We start from the raw sequence: 26,877 nt of genomic DNA, 5'->3' as shown, positions 1-26,877 counted from the left end.
AACAGTGTAAATAATAAGTTTATAAATATATTCTTAACATTACAAACATACATTTATAAAAATACACTATTTTACGTCTTGTATAATATATCACAGCAATGAAACAAATCTCTTTCAAACTATATATATGGAAACATTAATATATAGAATTTTTCAATTGAGCATATTTTAAAAGACACAATTTCAAACATGATAAAATTTGTAGCTTAAACTATAAACAAGTTTTGCAAGTAAAAGAGAAAAATTACTTACTGTTACTTAGAGGATACATTATCTAAAATTATAGTATGATTTGAGAAGTTTTCATTCCGTCAATTTAACTGATTTCAACAGAATTTATAAAATTTAAAAACAATGTGTAATTCAATCCAAACATTGTTTTAAGTTTTGGCTCATGCTCTCAATCGCAAATGCAATTTCTCTTAAACAGAGGCACAAATAAAGCTTTAGTCTATATAAATCAAGAACAGCAAACAAATGTTGATTGTCTTTTTTCAATTTTGTCACTTATAGCTATACTGTCAATTTTTGTATTTTGTGGCCTGGGGTGCGAGCCCTTATCAGAGAAGAAATGTTCAAATACATATTCAAACATATCATCCACACTTGTTCCTGTTTTGCTGGAAGTTTCAAAGTAAGGAACTCTCATATTTGTGAAGTCTAAATGGGGATTGCTACTCTTAGCAAGATTAATTCCTTCTTCTACTGTTACCTGAAAAAATTAAAATGCATTTAGTGCATAAAATAAAACTAAAATTCAATTTTAAATTAATTAATACAAGGTGTTTTCAAAAAGTTAAGTGAATTGTCTCCTAAAATGAAAGAAACAGGGTATACAAACAAAAAAACATTACTTGCATTTGAAGGAAAAACTGTAACTATGAATGCAATTTCAATAGCAACGACTGGAAATCATCAGCTTTCTTTCAATATCATAATCATTTAAATTATTGAAAAACTAAATTTTTACTCCTTGCTTCCATGCTGTACAGTTTTAATAACATTTTATGCGCTTCTGCAGCAATTTTGTCTGATTCAGCATGATTAAAATCGCGATTTCAATCACCTAATCCTAATTAATTGAATCAAGTATTTTTTTAAAAATCAATGATTTAAGACAATTGATTTTTTCAAAAAAATTTTTATATTTTATTATTTATGAATATATTATTTAGGGTGTAATTTTTTTTAAAATGTGATTTTATTGATAATGAGGGTTCCATCCAAAGAAATAATGAAAAGAAAATGTATAGAAATTATTATATTTCATTATTATAATTATTATATTTCAATGTATAGTAATTATTATATTAAAATTTGAGACTAAAAGTGAATAAGAGTGGGTTAAAATTGTTAAATTATATTTTCCCATCAGTTCTGGTAATAAAACATATTTGATTTACCCTCATTTAGTGTTGCATTCAGTTCAATACAAGTGATATTAAAACTTATTAAATATGTAGATATCGCATATCAATAATGAAAAAGACTTATTTTGCCAAGAGAAACTTAAAATAACTTCTTTTCTTTAATATATTCTGATCAAAATTGATTCATTGGATATCTATCTGACAAATTGCCTCCCTGTCTTTAGTATGTTATTTTGAACAAAAACAACTATGATTATATTTTTTCAGTGATTAATTTGTAATAATTAAATAATAATTTTTAAAACAGTTTAGTTAGAATATGAGCTGTTTCAGCTATCCTATTGATTTTAAATAATATTAAGTTCCGTTTATACAATTTATCAGATGATTTAGACAGGTAAATACAAAAAATAAATCCGATTTAATTCTAATAAATTTGATTTTTTGCTTCTTTTTTTAAAAAAAAAATTATCTTTGCCAAACTTGATTTGGAGCAAAAACTTATGCTTACGTATTGCTTCATCTCATAGTTACATAGCATTTCACACTAAAAAAAAACATTCCTGCTTAATTGTCATGATTTAGTGCCCTCAAAAGCACTACTAGTTATGTCCTTCACTGCACCTTTGTGAATGCAACATTTTAACTTGTATGATTGATCAAATACAAGATTATTTCCTAAAGATGAAATTTTGCTTTGTTTTATGTATGTCAAAACTTTAATGAAAGCAAAATTGAATGTCTGTTCAACTACTTTGTTTTTAGAAACTCAGATCCTAATAATGCTAATTATTGATTCTCTCAGATTATGGACATATATAGCAGCATATAAGTTGATTTTGCTTAGAATTGATTTTATATAATTATCACAAATAAATTTATGATATTAACTCTACTCAACATTATATTTCAAAATATGCAACATAAAAATACTAAACTCCATCAGAATAAGATAGGTATCATGGCTATTACACTTGAATTTCAACAGATTCATAATACAACTCAATAACCAGAACTTTAAAATAGGTAATTTGGTATTATACCTTTGTCTTTTTGGGATTTTTTCACAAATACTGTTGTTATGACATAATTTATAATAATATTTTCCACATTATCTAAATTGGTATTCATCAATTTTAAACAAAAATAAAAGTTTAAAAAACAATCTTAAAGAAAATATATGTACAGAACTAAATTATCAATCAAAGAAAATGAAAAAATAATAACATTTCCTGGATAGAATAAAATGAATCCTTTGCTTCCAAGCTTTTTGAAGGGTATTAAGCTAACAAATTACATTTTTTATTGAAAAGTATGTCATAACATGAAAAGATATAGTAAGTAAAAATATGATATACTTAAAATGTAACAAACTATAGAATCTTAATCAGAATTTTGAGTAATAAAAGAGTTAATATTGTGGAGAAAAAAAAACCTAAATAGGACTCAAATTAAAAGTGCAATAAAATGTGAATTAGTTTACTATGGGGATACTTAATAATACTATTGTGATAAAATAATTATAAAATTATCACATAAAAAATTTTAAAAAACATATACTTACTCTGCGCTCTCGACTCTTCAATAGATCCCTTTTTGTGCCAACAACCACCTTTAATTTTGCAGAACTCACATTATTCAATATCGGAATGTAACGCTGACTGAAAAAAAAAAACATGCTTACATACATCAAAATTTATTATTTAAGATTTAAAAATAATTATACAGAACTGATTAGGATCTCTCATGAAAAAAATATATAATATTAAGCAAATACAGTGTAATTTAAACAATTCTGTAAATATAACAAAATTCTATAAGATTCATATACAAGCAGTAACAAACATCAATTTGGTTATAAAGCTAAGGAAAAAACATGAAAACAGTACTTTTAGTGCAGGTAAACACCCAAATCTATGATTTTCTGCCAACATTTGGATAGTTTTTCAAAGTCTTCGCAAATCCAAAAACAGATCAACCTCATTTCAGATCTCTGTGCTGAATCGAAGATATCACCAGTTGTATGGTAGCTGCAGATGCAAAGAAGTAGAAGTTTGAAGGAGCCAAGGGCTATATGATCAGTGGGACAAAGGACCCCATTCGAGTCTGTACAGATACCAGCTGATGAATGCAGATACATGAGTTCTTTCATTACTTTGAAGGAACAGTACCTTCCCGTGGAAGAACTCAGGTTGACATTTTGCTTTGATAGCAGAGTAGCATCTAGCTGTTCACCTTATTATCAATTGTTTTACCTTTTCCCGGACACTTTGAGGATAATACTATGACAATTCCACCAGATACAATGCATGATCATTTCGTTAATCAAATTGTGTTTTGCGATTCTACCAATGAACTCCTCAGTACAGACCCACCCCAAATCCACTTTTCATCACAAGTGACGACGGACCAGAGAGTTGCCCCTGCATTTATAGTCGAGCAGATTAGTGCAAGCCTAAACATATCTGTCTGTTTGAGTCAGATCTTGTGGCACCCAGTGATTAAACTCGTACATCTACTTTATACCAGGCATAATGCGATTAATGGACATGGCACTAACGTTTAATCCTCAGATAGCTCTCAAGTGATTGCAAACTGATTTTCTTCCACAATTATTTGCAGGTAAAGCACATCAACATCAGTAAGCCAGTCAAAGGGCTCTGCTTATTGAATGTCATAGTTCTTATTTTTGAACTTATGATACCAAAACTTCATAGTGTCATATGATACAACAGTAGTACCTAAAACTATACACATGATTCGGTGACATTCTGTAGCTGATTTTTTGCAATAGAACTGGGAAGTAAATGAAGGTTCGAATCTGGTAGCATTATAGTTCTATTTCAGACACCTTGTACTTAATTATAATGAAATATTTTTACAGATTTCACAATCCAGTGTTCTAAAGCAAGTCTCTTTCTTGCAAATGCCAAAAATTGACCGACAAAATATGAGCAAACACGTCAATGTGAAATGTTAGTGGTGACGAGAAATTTTCGATACAACTCGATATTTAAATTTTTAAAAAATAATGAATTAAGTTTAGTTTAATTACTAACACAAATCAATAGCACAAAGAATAAAATATTTAAATGAACTAATAATTTAAGTGCAGACCATGTAATAAGTACAAACAATAGTTACAAAAACATACTTTTCTTACATAATAAATTATAAATCTATTATTTATTATATAATAAATATTTCTAACTGAGAAAATGTTAAATAGTTTCACATAATAATAATTTGTAATTAGTATTTTTTCTATAACTTCTATCTTTTCTATAACAACTCTGTGAAAAAATAGAACTAAATAATTTATGTTGAGTCATAAATAACTTCTGATACTTTTTACACATCACTATCATGTGTTACGAAGATTTTTTAAATTATATGGATCTTAATTTAGAGCATAAACAACTCAAAGCTTATTTTTTTCTTTTAAAAAAAATAAATTCTCAAAACTAAACAGACATTTATTTTAAAAGCTTGTTTGTTATAAGCACTAGCATTTAAATCAATAAACATGTAACTGAATAAATAATTCAGAGTACAGTATTTTTATTTGAAGATGCAGTTTTGCAATAATTCATACAATGCCTCATCACACACTAAAATTTGCATTTTACCATATTAAATAACTTATTTTTCTTGGAGAGAAACAGAATTCTTGCATTTTAAGACATAAACATATATAATATTAATGTGACTTAATTTGCATGTGCTGATGCATTTCTTAAAACATACTTCCAGTGCAATAGAAACTGACTTTATCTGGCTATCCTAAGACTCTAAAATTTATAGTCTACACTATAATAAAAAACAAATGCATAATTTTCAGAAGAATATTTATTTAATACAACAATACCAATTCATCCTTCAAAAATAAAAACTATGGATCAGTAAAATAAAATTGTGATAAAAAAACTTACAGCAGAGTTTCAAAGCTTTTACGATCAAAAATATCAAAAACTAAGACTGCAGCAGAAGCATTACGATAGTAAAATGTGCTCAATCCAGCATATTTCTCTCCACCTGCTGTATCCTGTGCAACAGAAAAAAATTTAAGTTAAAATAAAAACGTTAGAGAAAAAAAAAATTTTTGAAATTAGCAGAGCTTTGTAATTTGACAGAAAAGGGTATAAGAAACTGGTATAGAGGTAAGGCACTTTCAAAGGATAGAGAATTGCCAAAAATTTCATCGTATGCCACTAAATCAGCTTCCCTACAATTACATTTCTTTTTGAAAAGCTCGCCATGTTGCTCGTCAAATCATTAAATCGTAGATATTTTTGAGCTTATTTGAAAGCAATAACTGACAATAATTATCCAAACACAAAAAATTAGCATAAAATTAAAATAATTTAGATAAAATGTAATAATTCAAGGTGCACAAATCATTTCTGGTAATAGATTGCTATGTGATTCTCAATCCTTTGAAAGTACTTTACTGAGTTAGAAATATTTCTAAAAAGAATAAATACCCATTGCTAGAAAATAACTCAATCTATATTATCAAATAAATAAATGTTCAAGAAGATAAATTCCTTCTTCGTAATATTCATCTGTGAGTAAAGGTATTATTGGAATGTGCTTAAAAAAATAAAACTTCCCCGTCTAAATTATTATGTACACGAAATTCGGTGTTTTTCTTGGGATAAACGTTTTCCTTAATTACCCTGCATGTCGGCCCATGCTCCATTTGGCAACATTGCTCCAACTCTCCAGTGTATTAAGTGGAAATCAGAAAGGAAAAAATTTACAAATATGTTATTTATCTCGTTATAAGTGTTTTGTGGGTCTACAAAAATGTATATTGCGTTTCAATTATTCTATGAGGTCCCTAAACAAAGAATAACATAAAATAAAAGACTAGAAATGGAGAAAAAACTACCTTCTATAACCTAACAAAAGGAGAAAATAAGTATGTCTTGTTTTTGAAATTAAAACCATACTTTTTACTATGATTACTAAAAAAAATACAAGAAATAGTGTAAAAAAATTATTAGAGGTTCTAGTTTTAAATAAAAAAAGATATCTATTTTCATTTGTACAGAAATTTCATGTTTATAAATTTCATGTTATAATTTCATGTTTATATATGTTCTTTTTTATTCTCTTATATTTTGGGAACAAAAATCGAAAGAAATTAGGTTTTTAAATTATTTTGCCAAATCTCAAAAAGTAATCTAAAAAAAAAAAAAAAGACTTGTTTAAAAAGGGAAAAAAGTAAAATTCTTAATTCTTAGCTTTAATTCTTAAGAGTCTTAGCTTGATCACAAAGGATTTTACTTTAATTTACAGAAATATCACAAAAATAGCAATAAAATTATGCAAAAATTTGTTCATTGAAAAAACCTAATAAAAAAATCTTCAAAATCCAAAACATTTTATCTGGTTAATATCTTCCTTCATGTTGATTTTCGTAAATGTAAAATAAATTTTGTGTGTCTTATGCAAGTTTAGCACCCATCAACAGAAACCTCAATGCATTACAACACTGTCTGGTGAATCTGCAACACATGAGAAACATTCTAAGATTTATCTGCAGAAATCGTAATTAGATATTTGTATTTACTATTTTTTATCCACAAGACAAAAATAAATTAAGGCACCTGCCGCCATAACACATTAATTTTGCTAGCAGTATTGAGCAAAATTTAGATTATGTTGAACATGCTGCACAGAAAAGAAAGAAAAAAACTACAGAAACCAGTAAACATTAACAATTTAAATAAAGTAAAGAGTAACACATATTTTGGAATTTTTGTTACATACCCATATGGCAATATTGTAATAGCCCCATGATTTTAAAACAAAGGCAGCTCCTATGGTCTGAAATAGACATTGATTGATATTTTGTAACATTTTCCAATACATATAACACATATGACATAACAGAGACAAGAAAATTATAAAAATCAAACCATACAAACAAAAACAAAAAAAAGTACTTTATTTCCTATAGGACATTTGCAATGAATTAAAAAACATTTGTATTGTATGCTAGTTGTAAAAAACACTTTACCCCGTTAGTTTTAAAGCAAAAAGAAAGAACAAAAAAACATTTTTTTACAAAATTAAGGAAAAAAGAAAGAAGAATGAAAATCATGATAAATAAGGTAAAATATCTCAAAGATCAATTCAGCTTTCAGATGGGAAAAAGATAAGATCTTTCCTTGAAGGATGCAATGAATAAATATATAAATACCAAAAAGTTCATTTCATATAGAACAAACATCCAATTATATATTTACAAATTTAGAAGGAAAAAAAATATGTTTATTGTCTGAAATGTTTAAATATATTTTCATAATATTTGATGTGCTGGTTTGGTTTCAAATAGAAAAACTGCTCTGCATCAGCTGTATTTTTGAAGATTCAACATAAAGACAGAAGAATAGTTTTCATATTTAAAACCAAAAGTATAGAAGTAAAAATATTTAAATAAATTTTCTCAATATTTGATGCATTGGTTTGGTTTCAAATAAGAAAACTGTTCTGCATCAGCTCTATTTTTGTAAATTCTATATAACTATTTAATGGGTTGCTTAATCTATAAAGAGCTTTGTTAAGTCAATAAAAGAAAAACAGAACAATTTTCATATTTAAAACCAGAGATATGGAGATTTAAAATGTTCAGCACGGAAGAAAATTTCGTATAATGCATAAATATTTGCACTGGATTCTGCGAAAGTAATATCTTTACATTCAATTATATTCTAATTTCACAGTTCAAAAGACAATTTCAACTTTTTGTCTTATATTTTGCTCTTATGTTTTGTTTTATATTTCAACTTTTTGTCTTACATTTTGTCTTATATTGAAATTTAATGCACTATTTTATTTAAAACTACATTTTATTATAACATTTAAGGAAATGAAGTTTAACAAATATCTGTGAGCAAAATATTCAAAACGAGCAAAACAATTTAAGCAACTTCTAATTAACATTTATGTTATACTTAGGTTTTTAATGTGAAATAGTATTCTCGATAAGTAACAAATGATAAGGATATTTTGACGGTATTTATAAAAAAATCAACTTCCTATTAGACAAATAATAACAAAATGTAAATAACAGTATTTCTCAATTATATGTAAAAAAATATTATACACATGTTTTTTCTTTCATTTCATCTTGAATAGTGCTTAGCAATGAACTTAATATGTAAATTATATCTCAAAATGTGAACTCTCTGAAAAATCTATCAAATGAAACAAAAATTGTTTTTAATAATTAGAAATAAATAAATTAGCAATTATATTGTTTAAAAGAAAAGGTAATATATATAGAATTAAATTTTAAACGCATTTGTTGATTACATAAAGCTGATTTACACCGAATTGTAAAAAAGCTTAGAAATTCTAATTTCGAGTAGAAATGTAATTTTAAATCGTTCTCTTTAATACTACGTTTATTTATTTACTATGATTGCAATATGATTAGAGCTTACTAGAGCAGAGCATCTTTGCAGCCGATAAATTCTTCAAACTTTTTTACTCAGCTAGCAATAACACTTCTTTCATAGCAAATAATATGCAGTCTAAAAGGTGAGGCACAATGACACCAATAAGTAAAATAAAATAATAAAATCTTACACTAACTGACTCTTGAAACTGTCTGTCAATATATCTAAGAACTAAGCAAGTCTTTCCAACAGATGCATCACCAACCATCACAACTTTTAAATCCCTAAAAAGAAAAACATTTTTCAGTTTCTATTCAAAGACTTTTAAACTGTCTATCAAAGCTGCTTTATTTCAATATAATTAGAGTCATGATCATAAAATCTGAGCCATTTTAATGTTTATAATTTGCACATACCATCTTGACTGCCCTTGAGAATTCTTTGTAAAACCCTAGTGAAAAAATTAAGTAAAAAAACCAGGCACATTGAGGGTCTACTAAAATCAATATCTAAAGCAGAAAAAAAAAAATTTCTAAACTGAGCATTCAATATTAGTTTTAAAAATTCGTGATGAGAAATGATTCTGAACTGAGAATCAATTTTTAGCTATGTTATTCAACATCCATTTACCATGCAAAAAAAAAAAAATTCTCGATTNGCAAAAAAAAAAAAAAATTCTCGATTATCAAGAAAAAAGATGTATTAGTATTTTAAAAAAAATAGTGTTTTGAAAAATTATTAATGCAAACACTGCCTTTTCGCATTTTTAAACTATTTTTAAAAAAATCACATTTCAACTAAAAGCCCACATTCTATTTGCAATAAACAATTCCATTTTTTAATGTATTTCATATAACACACTTGACTCATTTGTAAGCCAGCAATTTACTTTATTAAATCTAGAGTTGCTAGTCAGAAACACAACTTGAATGCATTGTAAACATAGGGTTCAACCTTGGCATCGAGAAGAAAAAAATCTACTTAAGGGGGGGACCCTAACCTGAATATTTCAAAAATTCGAAAAAAATTTCATTTCGTTTTTCGAATCTTTGTACTCTTCCTAATGTCTGTCTAAAACGATTTCTCAGTACCCAACTTCGTTTGGAAGTTATACCGGAAAATAGAGAGTCGTCGCTAAGCAGGTAGAAAGGCCCGTTCGGCCGGATTAGGAGGGACGACATTCTTTTTGTCTCATCCATTCTGTTGACTGCAAATAGAAACTTATTGTAGGTATTTCATTTATCGACCATTATATTTATGAAATTAAACGTTTTCCCCTACCATAAGTCAAAACTTTAAACGCGGCCTGGCCTAACGTTTTTCTCATGATCTATACAACGAAATAAGCTGTTCTTTATTTTAAATTACGTAAAAATATGTTCTTTAGAAAGTAGCAAAGGATTTTTGTGATATTTTTATATTTCGATTTTAAATTAGTATTTTAATGAATATTTTTTTAATGAAAAACTTAACTTTTTTTTTTTAAGTTGCCACCATTTTGGTAATTTTGTGAATATCAAAAAACCGCTATGCTACTTTTTAGATAATGTCTTTATGTTTCAGAAAATCTAAACAAAATCGTTTTTCTATGTTTCAGGACTTCTAAATCCATGAGGCCAGTGAGGTGCTACTTTTTGATGACCAGCCACACACGGAGCTGCTACCAACTTATTTTTTATTATTTTGTGAAAGAAAATTTTTTAAAATAGACTTAAATTGTAGCTAAATAACATTAAAAAGAAAAACAAGAAGTCTCTGCATTGACTCTATTACTTAAAAAAAATTCAAGAAAAACGTTAATATTTTACCATCTCAGGGTGGGGTCCCCCCTGAGAGGATTATAAGGGAGAACATTAAATATTGTTACCTAGACAAATGAAATATTGTTTCGTTTATTTTATGGAATGAAACCTAACACATGTCGAAAGGACTAACAGTTCAGAAGTTCTAAAAAAAAATTATGTAAAAAAGTTCTATTTTTGACTAGGATTTATTTAGACTTTTAACAATATCTAGACAACTTAAGTATTGTGTACATTTTTTATGATGAATAGAATGACACAAAACTCGAGTCTACAGGACAAGTAGTTTAGAAATCATTAGAGTTTCATTCATCAAACATTTATGTCTATATTTATCTTATCGAATTAAAGAGAGATTATTTTTTCATTAAGAACCGCTTAAGCTCAGTGAGCGAGGTAGTGCATTTATTCCTTATTAAGAGAAGTTTAACAGTCTTCAGCAAGGTAGAATTTTAATGTTTGGATATGGAAGTTAGGGCTGAAACTTCTTTACCATATATCGTTACCGTAAGGTGAATAAATAAAAAATTGTACATTTTAATTCATTAAAACTCTTATAACTTCTACATTATTCATCCTAGCGATCTGTTCATTCAATTATTCGTAGTAAAAAATAGGAAACAAAAAATTACACAAGCCTCTTGTGCATCCGAAAGACAAAAAATTGTACTTTTTACGCATAAAAATCTTGCACTCTCTTACCTACTAGAAATATTTTTTAACATAGTGCACTCCCGATTATCCGGGTTAATCACCGGAATAGGTCACACGGACAATCGAAAAACACGGATAATCCGAAAACTCCTTTTATTAAAGAAAAATTCAATATCAGTACATAAGATATCAAAATTACTGACATTTGCATGCATAACATCAAACTAGGAATTTTCCTTATTAAAAAATGTGTAATGCGTCTTCGCCATATATCGATACACATATTTTACGAACCGCAGTAATGTCACCGTAATCAAATCCTCCCATATATTCTAATAAAGTTTCCACAGAGCAGCAGAATGAGAAATTGTATTTTATTCATTTACTACATCTTCTGCATCAGTTACTATCATCACTATTTGATTTAACAACATAACGATGTCTTCATCAGTCAAATACTGGAAGCCAGGCTCACATGCATCACTTTGAAACCAATCTTCTAAATTTTCTTCATCAAGAATTTCGAAACCTTAGCTTGTTCGAGAATACTGTTATCATATTTTTCTTGAACATCTGAAGAAGATTGTTCATCAAGCGGTATGATCTTTCTCCAAGATCGTGATAACGTAGACGATTTTACCTTTGACCATTCTGCTGATGGTCCATATACTGCAATCCAATAACGAATATTGCTTCCAAAAACTTGGTAGTGTTATAACTTCATGAATCAAATTTTTTTAATCTTGAAAATGTTTCTCTTTTTATTTTTTGTGTGACTCCGGAATGAGCACGGATAATCTGCAAACCGGATAATCCGCGCACGGATAATCGAGAGTGTACTGTATTTACTTTTTCAATTATTGAGTTTAGTCTCATTCTAATCAACTGCTAGTAAATTACATAAGAAGCAATACTTTTACTTGTCTAGACAGCAACCACAGAGTCATAAATATGTACAAGTCGAGGATTGTAGATTTTGTACGCAATTTTCATTAGTCCTATCATCACGAATTTTGTCTCATATGAGTTATATGATCCGATATTGGATTCAGCATCAAAAAATACATCCGAAACAATGCCTCATTTGTCTAAGTAGCAAAATTTATGCCTCCCTCTTCCCCTCTCGCTATAAAAATGACAGGCTAGATCCTGCAACATTTAATCACTTACTAAAGAGTTGTATAGTTTTCTGTTGAGAAGAACTTTTTTTTATGTCCGGGGTTTGAGGATTTTCGATCTATTTTTAATTGATATGGGGGTTTTAGTTTGAAGAGCTGTCTTATAGTGGCAAAGGTATCAGTGAGGAAATGCTAAAAAATCAAAAATTTTATGCACATTTTTTTCAAACTTTCCATCAAACTGCATTTGGTGTGAAATTCTTTTAACTATGAAGACTTTAAAGTAAACTTAAATTCATAACATAATTCCATGCTAAACAAACATAAAATTAAAAAGCTAATTACAAAATACAAACACTAAGCAACATATGTATTCATTTTTATTCTATTTAAAATTTAAATATACATTCATAAAAATTCAAGAACTTCAAATTTTTACAAAAAAATAAATAAATAAAAGATAATACAAATTCATAAAAAAAACCGGATTTTATTGAAAAATCATTACGAGTACAGTGATACCCCCAGGTACCCATCCACAACATTCCCGCTAAAGAGTTTTATTGTGGTTTACAAACTTATTTACCTATATAAACCTTTAAATAGTGCTTCCCCCTCCCCTTTTGTAATTATTATATTGACCTGGTCAATAAAGAAAATGGGAAAATTGTTTTAACAGTAAACTAAATTAGTTTATTTTTTAAAAAAAATTAAATGGAAAAATAATGAAAAAAGAAATTTTTAAAAAAGGTTCTTTTCCATTTCGTCGGCACAAGTGGTAGAGTTGCCAATGCAATGTTAGCAGGTGCAAGTAAATTAAACTTTTTTTTTTCTTTCTCTTCTTTTTTTTTGAGTTACCTTCTTAAATAAGTAAATAAAATAGCTGTATTTACTTGCGCCAGCAAAATCAAAAAGCACAACAAAAAAAAATCTACTCTAGAAATTATTCAGCTAAAAAAGGGTTAAACCCTTGTCCCATTCCATGAGGTACAAAGGCAAACAAAACTTTAACCAGGTGTTTACACATTAAACAACTTTGTACATATCTTTAATTTTATTTAGCATTTATCATGCTTACAGAACTCTCATTTAAAATTTATTTTAAAAAATTATATATTTAAAATTTAATCTCTAAACTTTCCTGCTACATCAATTTTAATTATCAGAAGCATTCTTAGAAGTCTATTTATCATTAAAACTTCTAATGGTTAATACAGTGTTAGATTACGATTAATCTAGTAGGAGATAACAGCTTCCGAAATACATTTAATTCGGGTATTATCTTTTCTAGAACTCTGAAGGTCTTGTATAATGACGTCAAAGCAGAGTGAGTGACGTTTGTGAAAATTTGTTTTGTCAACAAAGAGCTTGATTTATATGCACGTCAATAAGGATTTGCCTGTGTAAAACTGTGAGTCAAGTTTAATGACATTGGGAATACCAGGCAGTGAATGGTATCCTGTTTGTGTGTCATTTAAAGTAAATTTTGAAAGGTTTACCCAGGGTGCGTAGCTAAATTATTCAACAAAAAATAAGCACATTTTAACCACTTTTCCAGCACTCAAAAAATATTTTTAACCACTTTGGAAAGTTTTTGACAATTGACGGTTTTATCTTGTTTTAACCGTCATGTCAAAAAAAAAAAAAAAAAACTTTTTGGTATTGTTTTTTACTACATCAGGGATCCGTCCAGACATTCTGTGAAAAGTCCGATTTTCGTGAAGTTGTGAAAATATTATTCACATTCTTTCAACCAGGGTCCTGCTTTTATGAATTTGTACAAATAGAGTCCGGTTATTGCAAAAAACTTTTTCAAGGAGGTTTTAAATTGTAAATAGATACAAGATTATGCTCAGCACTGTAAAATTATAATAAAAAAAAAACTAAATTTTCAAAAATAAACAGCAATTGCTGCTTCTAAATTAGAGATGCAACATACAAATATTTGGTATTTAGCCTATACTGCTGAACGCAGAATATGGAAGAATCGTCTAATAATGGAAGAATCGTCTGCCGAAAACAAAACTTAATTCGTTTACATTCATCTTTTTTTGTTTTCTGCTCTGGGAAGGGTTTATTCAATTAACAAAACAATAATGAAGATAAACAAATTTGTGAAGGGTCCAATTAAAAGAAAAATCATTTTGTGAAGGGTCCAATTAAAAGAAAAATCATTTTGTGAATGGTCCGTTTTTATGAAAAGATATTTTGTGAAGGGTCCGTTAACGGACCCAAATTTCTTCTAAACAGACCTCTGACTATTGTCAAAAATCATGAAATTTTGAATCATGTAAAACGAAAGGCGTTTTCATAAGCAACGGATTGACAATACACCGAAATAGATTGGGGTTAAATTAATTGTGAAAATTTTGAATAGAACAATGAGAACTGTGTCTTTTTTCATAATTCGAAGCGAAAATCAAATAGTAAAGGAAAAATCTCATTTTGAAAAAGGGAAAATTGAGCACTTTTTAAAAACACCTAATGAAAAAAAGCACCTTTAATAAAGTGACCACATTTTTATTGAGACAAAGCGGGACAAATGGGATGAAATGAGAATTACAATTTAGTCAAACTTTCAACACAGCACAATATATATATAAAAATACGAATAAATGTTTGCAAAAATATTTTCAACATCAACTGAAAGTAAGTCGGATGCTGTTTAAATAGTATAGGTATAGAATGTGCGTTGCACAACATACTCCAATATTTTTTTGCTTCAAATGTTCGTTAAGTTTCGTAAAAACGTTATTGATGCCTCTTCTAGCTTTTCCACCAAAATTTACGTTAGTGTTATCAGCACAATGGGCAATAATTTTATTGTTTAAATTATTCTTTTTTAAAATAGTACTTATTAAATCAAAAATTATTTGTGAAGTTTCATCAGGCAATGAAACAAAATCTAATATTCTAATTTTAATTCCTGTTTCTGGATCAAAAAATCTAACACCTGTGGGAAATAATTTTAAATCTTTGTGGTTGGAAGCATCAGAATATATGGATATAAATGCGCATTTTTCTAATTCTTTCTGCAATTGTGAAAACGAATATGGTGAAAAAACATTACAAATAATTGCTTCGGTTTTTGTCCTTGCACATGCATATTTTTTGTCGTATAATGTTTTGATCACTTGCGACGTACAATCCATTGATCTGAAACTTTGATTGTGGTTTATGGTGCGGAAAGCAAATAGCCCTTCCGCTAATGCTAGCTGTTTTTCCGTGTTGCTAAAGCTAGCACTGCGAAAAAACTGTTCCATTTTAGATGAGGAAGCGGCATTATTAAAAAATCTTTTGTGCCTCTTTGTCGCTAGATGTTTAGTAATATCGTTTTTTCCACCATGTGAGACCGAAAATTCAGCATTGCGTTTATCACACAGTACCATATAGTCTATTTTGGTACTTTTAATAAATGGAAATTCTCTGCTTAGCTCTTCATTAAATTTGCATCCTCTTTTTTTACTCATCTTTTATTTTGTGGGTAAATACTAGAAATAAATAAAAAAATTATTACAAAGGCTAAAAAAGAGTATTAAATTTTACCTTATTGACCGTTACTTTGTGGCGACTATTGCTCAACCTTTGTCAATCAAATAATGAGTCAAACCGAACGTCAAATTGAAAACAACAAACCGCACTGTCTAACGGCAGTCCGCACTTATCTGAATTAAGCCGAGACGTAAAGACAATGATCGCACACCACCGAGTAAATCTAACTTGGTACATTGCCTAATTTAGTTTACTCTGCACGCATTTTATGTGTTTTTTATGTATTTTTTATTTCTTTATATTCACCATAATACTTAATAAATAATAGGAATATATTTTTACAGTACATTTAAAATAAAAAATGCAGATATTTTCTAAAAAGCGGGACATTTTTAAAAATCGGCGGGACGCGGGACAGTCCACCAAAAAGCGGGACTGTCCCGCCAAAATCGGGACGTGTGGTCACTTTAACCTTTAAGGGATTTTAAAAAACGAAAATCGAAAATAAGCACGTTACGCACCCTGTTTTCAAAACTTTAGAATGAAGTAAAAAAAGGAGCAACTGATATTTTTATGGACGAAGACTGGATATGAAATCTATAAAGAAGAGAGAGAGGTCATAAAGATGAGTAACCGGAAATATAATAAATCTGCATTCTATATCAGACATGTAAAATTAGAAGTTCTTAATTGTTTATCAATTAATTATTAATTCGACAAATTGCAAAAGCAGAAGAATAAAAAATTTCTAAACACTTCGACAAAAATGATTAAAGGGAAAACATCTACATACTAAGTAAAAAATAATAAATAAACGAAATTCCAAAACTTATTTTTACATCAAAAAAATAAAAATTTCAAAATCGTTTCGTGCATTTTAATATAATAGGGCTCAAACGATGCACAAATTTTTAATTAAAAGTCGTTGTCGAAGGTGATTTTAAACTACGATTTGCATAAATTTTGTAAAATTTGCAAAGTTTATGTCTTGAAGACAGAAAAATTATTTAAAAAAAAGAACAATTATTCCTAGTGGATTGCATTGAAAGTAAAAATGGCGAACTTTAGACTTAATGTATCAAGTTTTCACATTAAAAGTTAGTTTGGTCGGCTTTGAAAAATCGAATTTTAAAAGGAAACAACAAAAAAAAAATGTAAGATTAAGTTCTAACGAAAATATTATTAAACACAAAAATGAAACAAAAAATCAATGAATCAGATGTGTAGAAACTGAGAAAATTTTATCATATTTCCGAGACACTGTCATAAATATTACTATTCTGTGCAACATGACTTCGTCAATTTTCATCGAAATTTTGACAGTTTTAAATTTCGATTTCCTTTTTCAGTTGCAATAAAAACTCAAATTTTTTTTCACCAAAGAAATAAATTATTTAGTGATAGTAAAGTTATTTCTAAATAATGCATTAATATTTTAAATAACTATTTTAGTATTCTTTATTTCAAGTGTACATTGATCACTGTCTTACGGGAAATTTATAATAAAAGCAAATGTACCTTATTAATAAGCTAATTTGCCATTTAATTATTGTAAAACTGTAGCTAAATATCATTATCATAAAATGTTTCAGAATTAGGAAATATCTTGTGTCACTTTATAATGCAATAAAGAAAAAATCACTTTAAGTTTCAGGCCTTAAATCCCGAATAATGATCAAAACAAAAATCTTAATAGATTATAATATTAATATATAATATTGGAGTATAATATAATGGAGTATATATTGAGTATAATATGGAGAAAGGGTGATAAATAGATACCACAGCTAAACACTGTTAAATTAATGATAAATAAAAATTTACAGGTAATGAATACCGTTCTAACTTTTATCAATTTCATAAAACTGATTAATAAAAAGGACAAACAAAAATTTACATATAAATGCCATTCTGTCTTTTATCAATTTTACAACAATTGGGTACTTGCACTCCAAGAAGAAGACCTCTCATACCCACACATGTGAACACATACCACACATTTTGCTGATAAAGATTAGCGCCTGCTAATCTTTATCAGCAAAATAGCGAATTAAAGTTGAGCTAAGTTTCTTTCTCATCTTCTTCTTTTACTTAACATAGTTTTATTATTTGTCTATGTATTTTATTGTAAGCGTTATATATATTTTTTTGTTTTGTGTACCTGGTAACTTCGATGCATAATTACTAGTAGTTCATGTTCCACAGGGCTTCGCGCCTGTCTTTGTTAAGTCTCTATATAAATATTATAGAAAGAATCTTTGTAAAAGAATTTTAGAGTGCGTCACTTAAGAGAACTGATACTTGCGGGCTTGGCTTACTCGAAATAGAAAGGAAAGAACAGTTGATAACGTAAACAAATGACACGTTTCAACAACCAATAAGGATCGAGATATACCCACACTTCGCCACTTGCATATATCCCATTATCTATTTAAGGTATACAGAGAAATATTTGATATTAAATACAATCAGTAGATAAAATGTAAAATGAAGAACAGTTTCAAAATATGATATCGGAAAAAATTATCTTGATGCTTCTGGGAACAAGCTATTTGAGTGGGGAAAGGAATAATTTGTCCGATTCAAGCATTGTTCGAATCAGAAGAAAAGAACTCATGTTACTGAATATTCTGTCACTGTTTATCTCTTTGCGGTTGCAACCGTTCTCAGAATAGTAATAAGTAAAGTGAAAATGTGTAACGAGTATTTGTGCCGAGTGCAATAACACCTGTAAGCAATTTTTTCAGAGAAAAAAGAATTTCCTCAATTTTAGAAATAATTTTGTGACAAAAATGTAAAAAAAATATTTAAAAAAAAACAATGCAAAATGTAGTTGCAACAGCAAAGGCCCGTTCCACACCCGTTCGGAGAACCCCTGACATCTTTTAATGATTTTATGGAGAATGGTGAATTTATAATTTAATCTGGGAACACTTGACACTCTAAACTTTTTAATCCTTAATTTTCTTTTTCTAATTGCATTTTTTGAAGGGGAAATATTTTTTTCTTAGAGGGATATTTTAAGGTATTGTTAAGTCATAACTCGAGATTACATGTCACGACATTAGTTTCTGCGAGGTTGCCCTTTAAAGACCCTCACAGATATCTCTATAGATCACAATAATTCATTTTTTTCGTCAATCAAATTTAACCCACTTGAATGAAATATTTTTTATGGGCATGTGTGTTTGCTCCAGTTCTCCAAACCCATAACACGATCGCTTGCGCATGAAAATCGGCAGCAGATCGCAACAGGAACACTTTCGCAACTACTGAATTAAAGCAACGATAAAGAACACACGCCTAACTTTTTTTGGTAAATTTTTAAATCTCTATGACTACCTCTAAATTCCAGAATCTGATAAGGTAGAGATTCGAACATTCTTTAACACACGTCTTATATTCCCATACTCGAGTTTTATAGATAAGACAGATCACTTTTTCCTAGAACATTTTTGAATACACGGTAATGAAGCCATTTTGCCAAAAAAATAAAAAAAATTGCGGAAATTCGGTAACTATGTAGACAATTGTAAATTATGCATCTTCGAACAATTTATTAAGACATCTTAATCATTTTCGCCCTTTGCACAATATTAATTATATTTTACAGAAAGCTCATCATCAATCATCTGCAAACGAAGTTTGAGTACTCTCGGCATAATTAAAAATAAAATTTTATCACTGAAGATCTATACAGATATCGTTTGCAAATTTTATTCCTATAGAGCAAAAAAAATTAAATTACAATAAAATTGCAGTTTTCTTTGTTTATATCAAGTCTGTTCTTATTAAGCTAATGTTTCTATTCATTCTACTTCATTTTTGCAAACTATGACCTATTTATTACTTCGAAAGCGATTTTCATAAGGAAATACTAACCACAGTAGAATTATAATTTTCTGTAATTGCGTACTCAAAATTAAAGGTGAATTTTCTGACATCTTAAAATTTCGAATTAGTTTTAGAAATATAAAAATTTTCTACTTTTTATTTTATTTTAATATATCATCTAAGTGCCGTGTGAGTGTGAAACTCTTTCCTCTTTTCGGCTTTGCTGATGTTTTCATACATTTGCAAGAAATTGTTTCTCAATTTGTACATTAGCGATTTCAATTTTTAAACGTATATATTAGAGATTAATATACGCTTATCCTAAAATTTTACCGGGTCCGTCTCCGCATACTCTGTAAAAATTGAAATTGTTACCCAGTCGGTTCTTTATTTGTTATCCTGCTGATTCCCGGCAAAATTTGGCTTGACGGACAAAAATTTGGATTAACGACTTTTTCGCTTTTCTGATGAATTTTATCTTCGTTGTTGTTGGTCGTAATTATAAAGCAAGCTTTTATTTATTTTAAAATTTTTTACTCTAACTAAAAAGAATATATATGTTACCGGCAAAGTATGAAACGACGGCATTGTATAGAATGCCGGATGTTTTTAGGCAAAGTATGAAATGTGAGAAGTATTACATACTTTCCCTAGCCATTGTATAGAATGCTTAGGCATTCTATAGCATGCCAAATGCTATTTAGCAAAGTATGAAATAAACGTCCTGATGAGGTTATTATGATGTGCATGTTACTGTGAATGACCGAAATCGGTGGTTGTTGACTTTCACCGGTGAATGTTGACAATCACATAGTCGCTTTGGTGAATGTCCGAAATATTTATTACATCCCATTTGATATTAATTTATTCGTGGATATAATTACATTTATTCGATATTTTAATTCTTACTGACGATAGATTTGAAGACACATCAGTGTTTGGAGTATCGGGCAAATGTATACCGGACAGTGGCACTAGAGCTAGTATATATTTCAGACATTTACCAAAGGTCTAGTCATACTAGGTCTAGTTAAGTGCCATTGCCCGGTATACATTTGCCCGATACTCTAAACACTGCTGTTTCTTCTAATCTGTCGTCAGTAAATATTAAAGTATCGAATAAATGTAATCAGTAAGTATTAAAATATCGAATAAATGTAATTATACCCATGAATAAATTAATATCAAATCGGATGATGTTTTGAATGACATTTTGACGAATCGGAGATGCATTTCATACTTTGCCGGCTAATTTTAGGCATTCTATATAATGCCGGATTTCATACTTTGCCGGTAACATATATAAATAAATAAAATTAAAAAAATTGAATCAAGTTTTCATTTTTTATTTAAGAAATTGTCAAACAAGACAGCGTTATAATATTTATGCAAAATATAATAAAAATATTATAATTTTTCTGTCGAACAAATATTTTACAAGATATAGTTTCGTTTACATAATTAAAAATATTTTTATTTTTAGCTTTTTGTTAATTTAATATAAAATAAATTTTATGTAAGAAATTTGTGATGAATGTTTGAATATAGAATAATTAATGTAAAGCTTTACTATGAAGTGTAGTAGATAAATAGTGGATTTAATAATTAAATTTTCATTTGATTAACTTAAGTTTTTGATAGTATTGGTTAAAATATTTTTAATAGCTTTATTAAAAATATTTTAACAAAGAACTAAACACTAAATGAAAAATGTTTTAACTATCGGGGTTTAATTTATGATTATTCGATGAGAAGAAACATAATTTACGTGCAATGGGATCTACTTTAGTACAACTTCATAAATTTCTCGATATTCGGTATGAAATTGTATCTTACAATGTTGAAATGAAGATTCATAAAACGGCGCTGTTTTAAAACGCGGAAATTTTGTCACCATTGCTGAAAACTTTCAACTGTTACCAAAAAAGAAAAAAAATCTGCCTTTACAAATCCCCTAGTCTTTTACAAATTCCGGAGTGGAAGGAAAAAAAATCATTTTTACTCTTTTTCTTACCAACGCAAACGCGATTTAAAATTACATTCATGATCTAAAAATCACTCATCGCCATTCCTATTTACGCTATTTAAGATCGCGCATTGTGTTTCGTATTTACTAGATTTTATATCAAATACCGCGTTTCGTATTCACGCGATTTAAAAGCCACTATTAGGATTCGTGCTCAAGTGTTAAATTAAATATCGAAATTTAACTCAAAAATTATACATCGTATAATTCGTACTCAAGCGATTTGAAAATGAACTATCGAGATTCGTATTCACGCTATTTTAAAATCAAACATTAAGATTCGCAACGTAATTTTAGAATCAAACATAGAGATTCGTAATTTTAAAATTAAATGTCGGGATTCGTATTCGCGTGATTTAAAAATCACACATTGAGATTCATGCTCACACAATTAATATAAATAAAATCTCGCATCAGTATTTTTATTAAAACATTGATAAGATTCTGTGGATAAATGCCTCCTGCTCACACTTTTTTCTTGCTCGAATTTCAATTATTTAAAAAACGTTTTTGAAAATAGAATTTTTGGATTTCTATTTTCAGCTCTTTTGATTTTTTGCCAAACGTATCCATGCATTATGAATTAATAAAAAGTTATATAAAAATTAAAAAGAATCTGATTAACAAACAAATTTTGCCAAAACATGGTGGAGATGAAAGGGTTGAAACAAGTTACCATAATCAACCAATTGCTAATAATCAATCAATTGCTGGATTTACTGAGATTTTGTGTTCGCAGAAAATTTTTCATTTTATCCTAGTCTGGTTTTATTTATTAATTATTTATCTCATACAATTATAGCAAGTTTTTTTTCCACCTCCACCAGCTTAAACCCAGAGTGCTGAATAGTGTTTTTTTTTCCATACTTAGAGAAGTTATGAGTTTTCGGCAAGGTAGAATCGATTTGGACGTTTGGACTGCAACTTCTGAGAGTGGTGTAAGCATTCAGAAGTTTCCCTAGTAAGTTTCATCTCACAAACAACACATAGTCCAAAATTTAGATTTTTAACTGAGTGGGAGACTTGGTGATAAGTTACTGCTTTGCCTTTTAGATATACAGATACATTTCAAAAAGAATATTATATTTCTTATTATCTTTTGAAAAAAGACCACTTGTTTTTGAAGGTTAAGACAATCGATGAAGAAATTTGTTTCAATTCTCTGTTGAATCATTACTAAATCAATTTACAGATTCCATTTTTTTACCTAACCATGAAGTATTTATTTCTGGGACTAACATAAGAAAAGTATTGACTACAAAACTAACATAACTATATTAAGAATTTGAATGACACCAGAAAAATATAGAAAGATTTTTATTCAATATTATGGAAAAGAGCCGAAAGTTCTTAACATAGATTTTTAAAAAAGTTCCTAGTTGCACATAGAAAATTATATGTTTAAAACAGCAATGGACTGACTATTTACCCTTACAGTGGTCAGAAATAGTGCACTACAAGTAGTGAAACTACTGTAGTCGCTGTTTTTTTTTTTTTNTTTTTTTTTTTTTTTTTTTTTTTTTTTTTTTTTTTTTTTGTAGTGTAGAGTGATTCTTTTTTAATAAAAGTCGTGCTATAAAAAAAAATCTAATTCATAGCAAATCCAAACAACTACTTTTAACGTTAGTTTAGAAAAGAAACACTGTTCTAACTAATTTTTAGAATTTGATGGGTACAAATCTTCGCACGTCTGTCAATAGATGCAAATGACACTCTGGTTGCAGCTGAGTGCTAACAGAAATCTGGTATTTAAAATCATGAATATCTAATATTTAAACTAGCCATTATGAAAAATAGATAATTAATCATTTTGGTTACACTTTCACATGTGAATGGACATTTGTGAAACATTAATGTTATTTCGAAATGGAACATATTTTCGATCTACTTAATTTCTTAGAGGAAATAAAAGAGCATTAAACAATTTAAAAATTACAAGTAATTTGATAATTTTGCATTTCTTAAATTAAATATTCTCTTTCGAAAAAAGGCATCGAAAGTTGAAGATTAAATGAACAAATTCAAGAAAATGTTTTGGAACTGGCTCATGAATAAATATTTCCTAATTATTCCTTTATATTTAATCTAAGCCAATTTCTTATTAAAAAACATTTTGAACATAGGTGTAGCTTAAGTTCCAGCAAAGTTGGTCTACTCTTAAGTTGGTCTTAAGTTGATCAAAGTTGGTCTACTTTGGAATTGTAGTAACTACTTCACCACTTTAAAGTAGTGAAGTAGTTACTACAATTCCAAAGTAGTTTGCAGTCACTTCATTTAAAAAAAAAAAGTAATACCAGCTGCAGTTGACTAAATTTTTAACTAATTAGTTGTAGTAAACTACAAAAAAATATTAGTTTTTCTGACCACTGGCTATTTACTGCAAACATCTGACAATCACTAGATTTCCACATATGGATAAGCAACCTGTGGCCCTAGAAATGTCATTGTGGCCCCCACCCTAATTTTCTATAAAAAATTTATTATTCAAACTTACAAAATATACCATTAATAAAACCTACAATATTACATGCACACTTTGTAAATATCATAGATAATTTGCTGTACTTAGTCTAAAATATTTAAAACAATTCAATATCCTTATGCTACTTAACTTATGCCTTACAAATGATAATGTCCACACAAGTAGATAAAATAGAGTCATATTTTAAAAATTAGCATTAAATTAGATGGTATGTTCAGTATCAGAAATTTAATTAAGCTATTCTGTGGGAGTTCTTACATCATATGATAAAATACTTTCTAACAAACATTTTTTTTATAACTGTAATGAGCTTATATTAATTATTACTTAAGTTTTATTATATATGACTAATCCTAACTATTTATCAACTTTTAAATAATGACCTCTATGCTGATTACAATAACTGAGGGAAAATCTCACTATGAAAAAAAATCTGTTTTTTGAAATGAATTCATTAAAAGTCTCTCAACATCAGAGTTATTAAAAAGTTTGTAAATGCATTAAAATTATTCATTGATTTGAACAATTTTTCATCTAGGTGGAAATATCCAGCTAATGTAGCAATTTCTTTAAAAAAAGATTAATAATTTTTTAAATATTTGTCTATTATTAAATATAATGGTGCTCACTTCATCTTGATGTATCACTAATATAATTTAAAATCAAGGCTTTGATTCATGTTTTAAAGTACATAAAAATGTGGGGTTTTTTTTCCTTCTCAAAAGAACTTTAAAATAAGTCCAGTACTAAAAATTAAAGATGGACCATAGGTCCAAAAACCACTAAAAAATAGTTTCATTTGTGTTTTTGTCTCAGAATAGCATATATCATAATAATTTTAACAATACAAATTTTTGCAATGTAATCCCTTCTCTAGATTCATCTTATAAACTTTTCAAGAATTTAATAGACATGTAAACAAACCAGTGAATATATGCACAGAGTAGTAATATCTTAACTAATTAGTACCTCATAAGAGGTTAAATGTTCGGAGTTCTACAGCCTGTCTTCTATTTTCTGAACTCAAAATTATTAAGTTTTCAAATAAATAAACAAAATAATAAGAGATATATCCAGTATTTCATTAAAATAAAAATTATACATTTCACTTAGAAATTTAATAATAAAGATAACAGTATAAGAAAATTTATAATTGACTTACGCCTTATTCTTCAAATGAATTTCTGACATATTCTTTCGTAAAAATTCCAAATAGTGTGTGAAAATTCAGCTTAGTAAAGTTTTTCTCTTAATTCGGTTTATCAATAAAAATTTTAAAATATAGCTATGATTTTTTTCCTGCACAAAAAAAAAATCAAGCATGCAAAAGCCGATGAGTAAAGTCGATAAACGGCAGCAAACGATAAATAAAAACATGCACTCACAAATCACAAATAAATAACTAGATAAGCTAACAGACAACTGAAGACTTTCACTTTGGCTTTGGCGCTTGCTACTGATAATTTGGCGCAAAACTTCGCCAAGTACAAACCATCATTTACAAAATAAAAGGTTATGAAATACAGTCCAATTTCATAAAACTAAACTGGAATACATTAAATTCCTTCTAACCTAATAGAACAAAAAATTTTGCATAATCTTTAACACTTTTGAAAGAAAGAAAAGAAGAAATTAAATTATTCACAATATTTACAATTGACGGAAGATTCGCTGATTCGCCAAACGTAGAAACTTAGTTGTTGCCAACCCTCATTCAAAAGATTTCCAGCTGTTCCTGCTTGTAACCAAAGCACTTGTAATAACTATGAAATATGAAAATAAACTTCTACTTCTACTTAGTATTTTTCTCGGAAGTTGAAGATATTTGTAGCCCCTAAATTTCAATTTTGTAACTTTCAATGACAATAATATATAATTTTGCAATTTTGTTGACGTTACAGGAATTAAATCTTTATGAGTTTTTGTAAAAAAAATTTCAGTGGCTTCAATGTTTTTAAATAATCATCTTTTGCACGAAAATATTTATAAATTTTATATTATTAATGTAATTTTCCAAGTTCGAAAGCTTGGTTGAAAAAAAATTTTGCGATATTAATAAAATAAATCGATAAATAAAGTGATTGTAATAAAATCTGCATGACCAATATTTCCTTGCTATTGTTTTTTTTTTACGATCTATAGATTTATTAGTAATGAAAATATTTTATTACTTATTCGCTACTAAAAAACTGGGAAAAAAGGTTAGAATACTGGTAATGACTGAAATGTGTTAGCTTTGTAATTCTTACTTTCGGGGGAAAAGAAAAATATGTTCTTTATTCTGCGATTATTTTTGTTTTAATACAGTTTCTATAATAATTTTCGTTGACAAGTACTAAGACAAAAACAAAATCAGTCGGATTGTATGCAAAAACCAAGTTTTATGTATTATTTTCTGGGTACGGGTGAGCATTAGTGGTGTCCACTATACAGCGTATCAAGGTTGCCTGATTTCTCACCCTTTTACACTTTTCCCCTCTCAATTATCCTGGTTCCACCACATCTGGCTTTTTTCCTACCGTAGTAATTAGATGTAATAAACTGACGCAAAAAAAGAACCAAGATTTAAAAAAAACATGGTAGCAGAGAGAGAAAAGGGGTGGAGAAATCGCTTACATTTAAGACGCTTATTCTTTTTGAAACGAATATAAATATAAAAATTTATTAAAAAAAAAACCCACCTATTA

At 28.3% G+C, this 26,877-nt stretch overlaps 1 protein-coding gene across 1 annotated transcript; it reads right to left on the bottom strand.

Moving 5' to 3' along the window:
* On the bottom strand, positions 1–25,910 carry LOC107438549 (ras-related protein Rab-20). The gene is made up of 6 exons (XM_016050861.3): positions 25,353–25,910; positions 8,973–9,066; positions 7,149–7,205; positions 5,303–5,415; positions 2,935–3,031; positions 1–712 (listed from the first exon to the last, which is right to left on the bottom strand). The coding sequence occupies exons 1-6, from the start codon at positions 25,379–25,381 to the stop codon at positions 461–463; spliced, it is 642 nt and encodes a 213-aa protein (XP_015906347.1). The 5' UTR covers positions 25,382–25,910; the 3' UTR covers positions 1–460.
* Between the last annotated feature and the right edge of the window lie 967 nt (positions 25,911–26,877).

Source organism: Parasteatoda tepidariorum, chromosome 2, assembly GCF_043381705.1.
Source record: "Parasteatoda tepidariorum isolate YZ-2023 chromosome 2, CAS_Ptep_4.0, whole genome shotgun sequence".
In the NCBI taxonomy this organism is placed as follows: domain Eukaryota; kingdom Metazoa; phylum Arthropoda; class Arachnida; order Araneae; family Theridiidae; genus Parasteatoda; species Parasteatoda tepidariorum.
Note: the sequence above shows the minus strand (reverse complement) of the source record. Positions and strands in the feature narration are given on the sequence as shown.

Excerpts from the sequence above, each read along its gene's own strand:
- LOC107438549 (XM_016050861.3), bottom strand. The coding sequence starts at position 25,381 with ATGTCAGAAATTCATTTGAAGAATAAGGC. Across the intron at positions 9,067-25,352 it reads ATTCATTTGAAGAATAAGGC|GGATTTAAAAGTTGTGATGG; the intron begins GTAAGTCAATTA and ends TTTTCTTTTTAG. Across the intron at positions 3,032-5,302 it reads AAAAGCTTTGAAACTCTGCT|TCAGCGTTACATTCCGATAT; the intron begins GTAAGTTTTTTT and ends TTTTTTTTTCAG.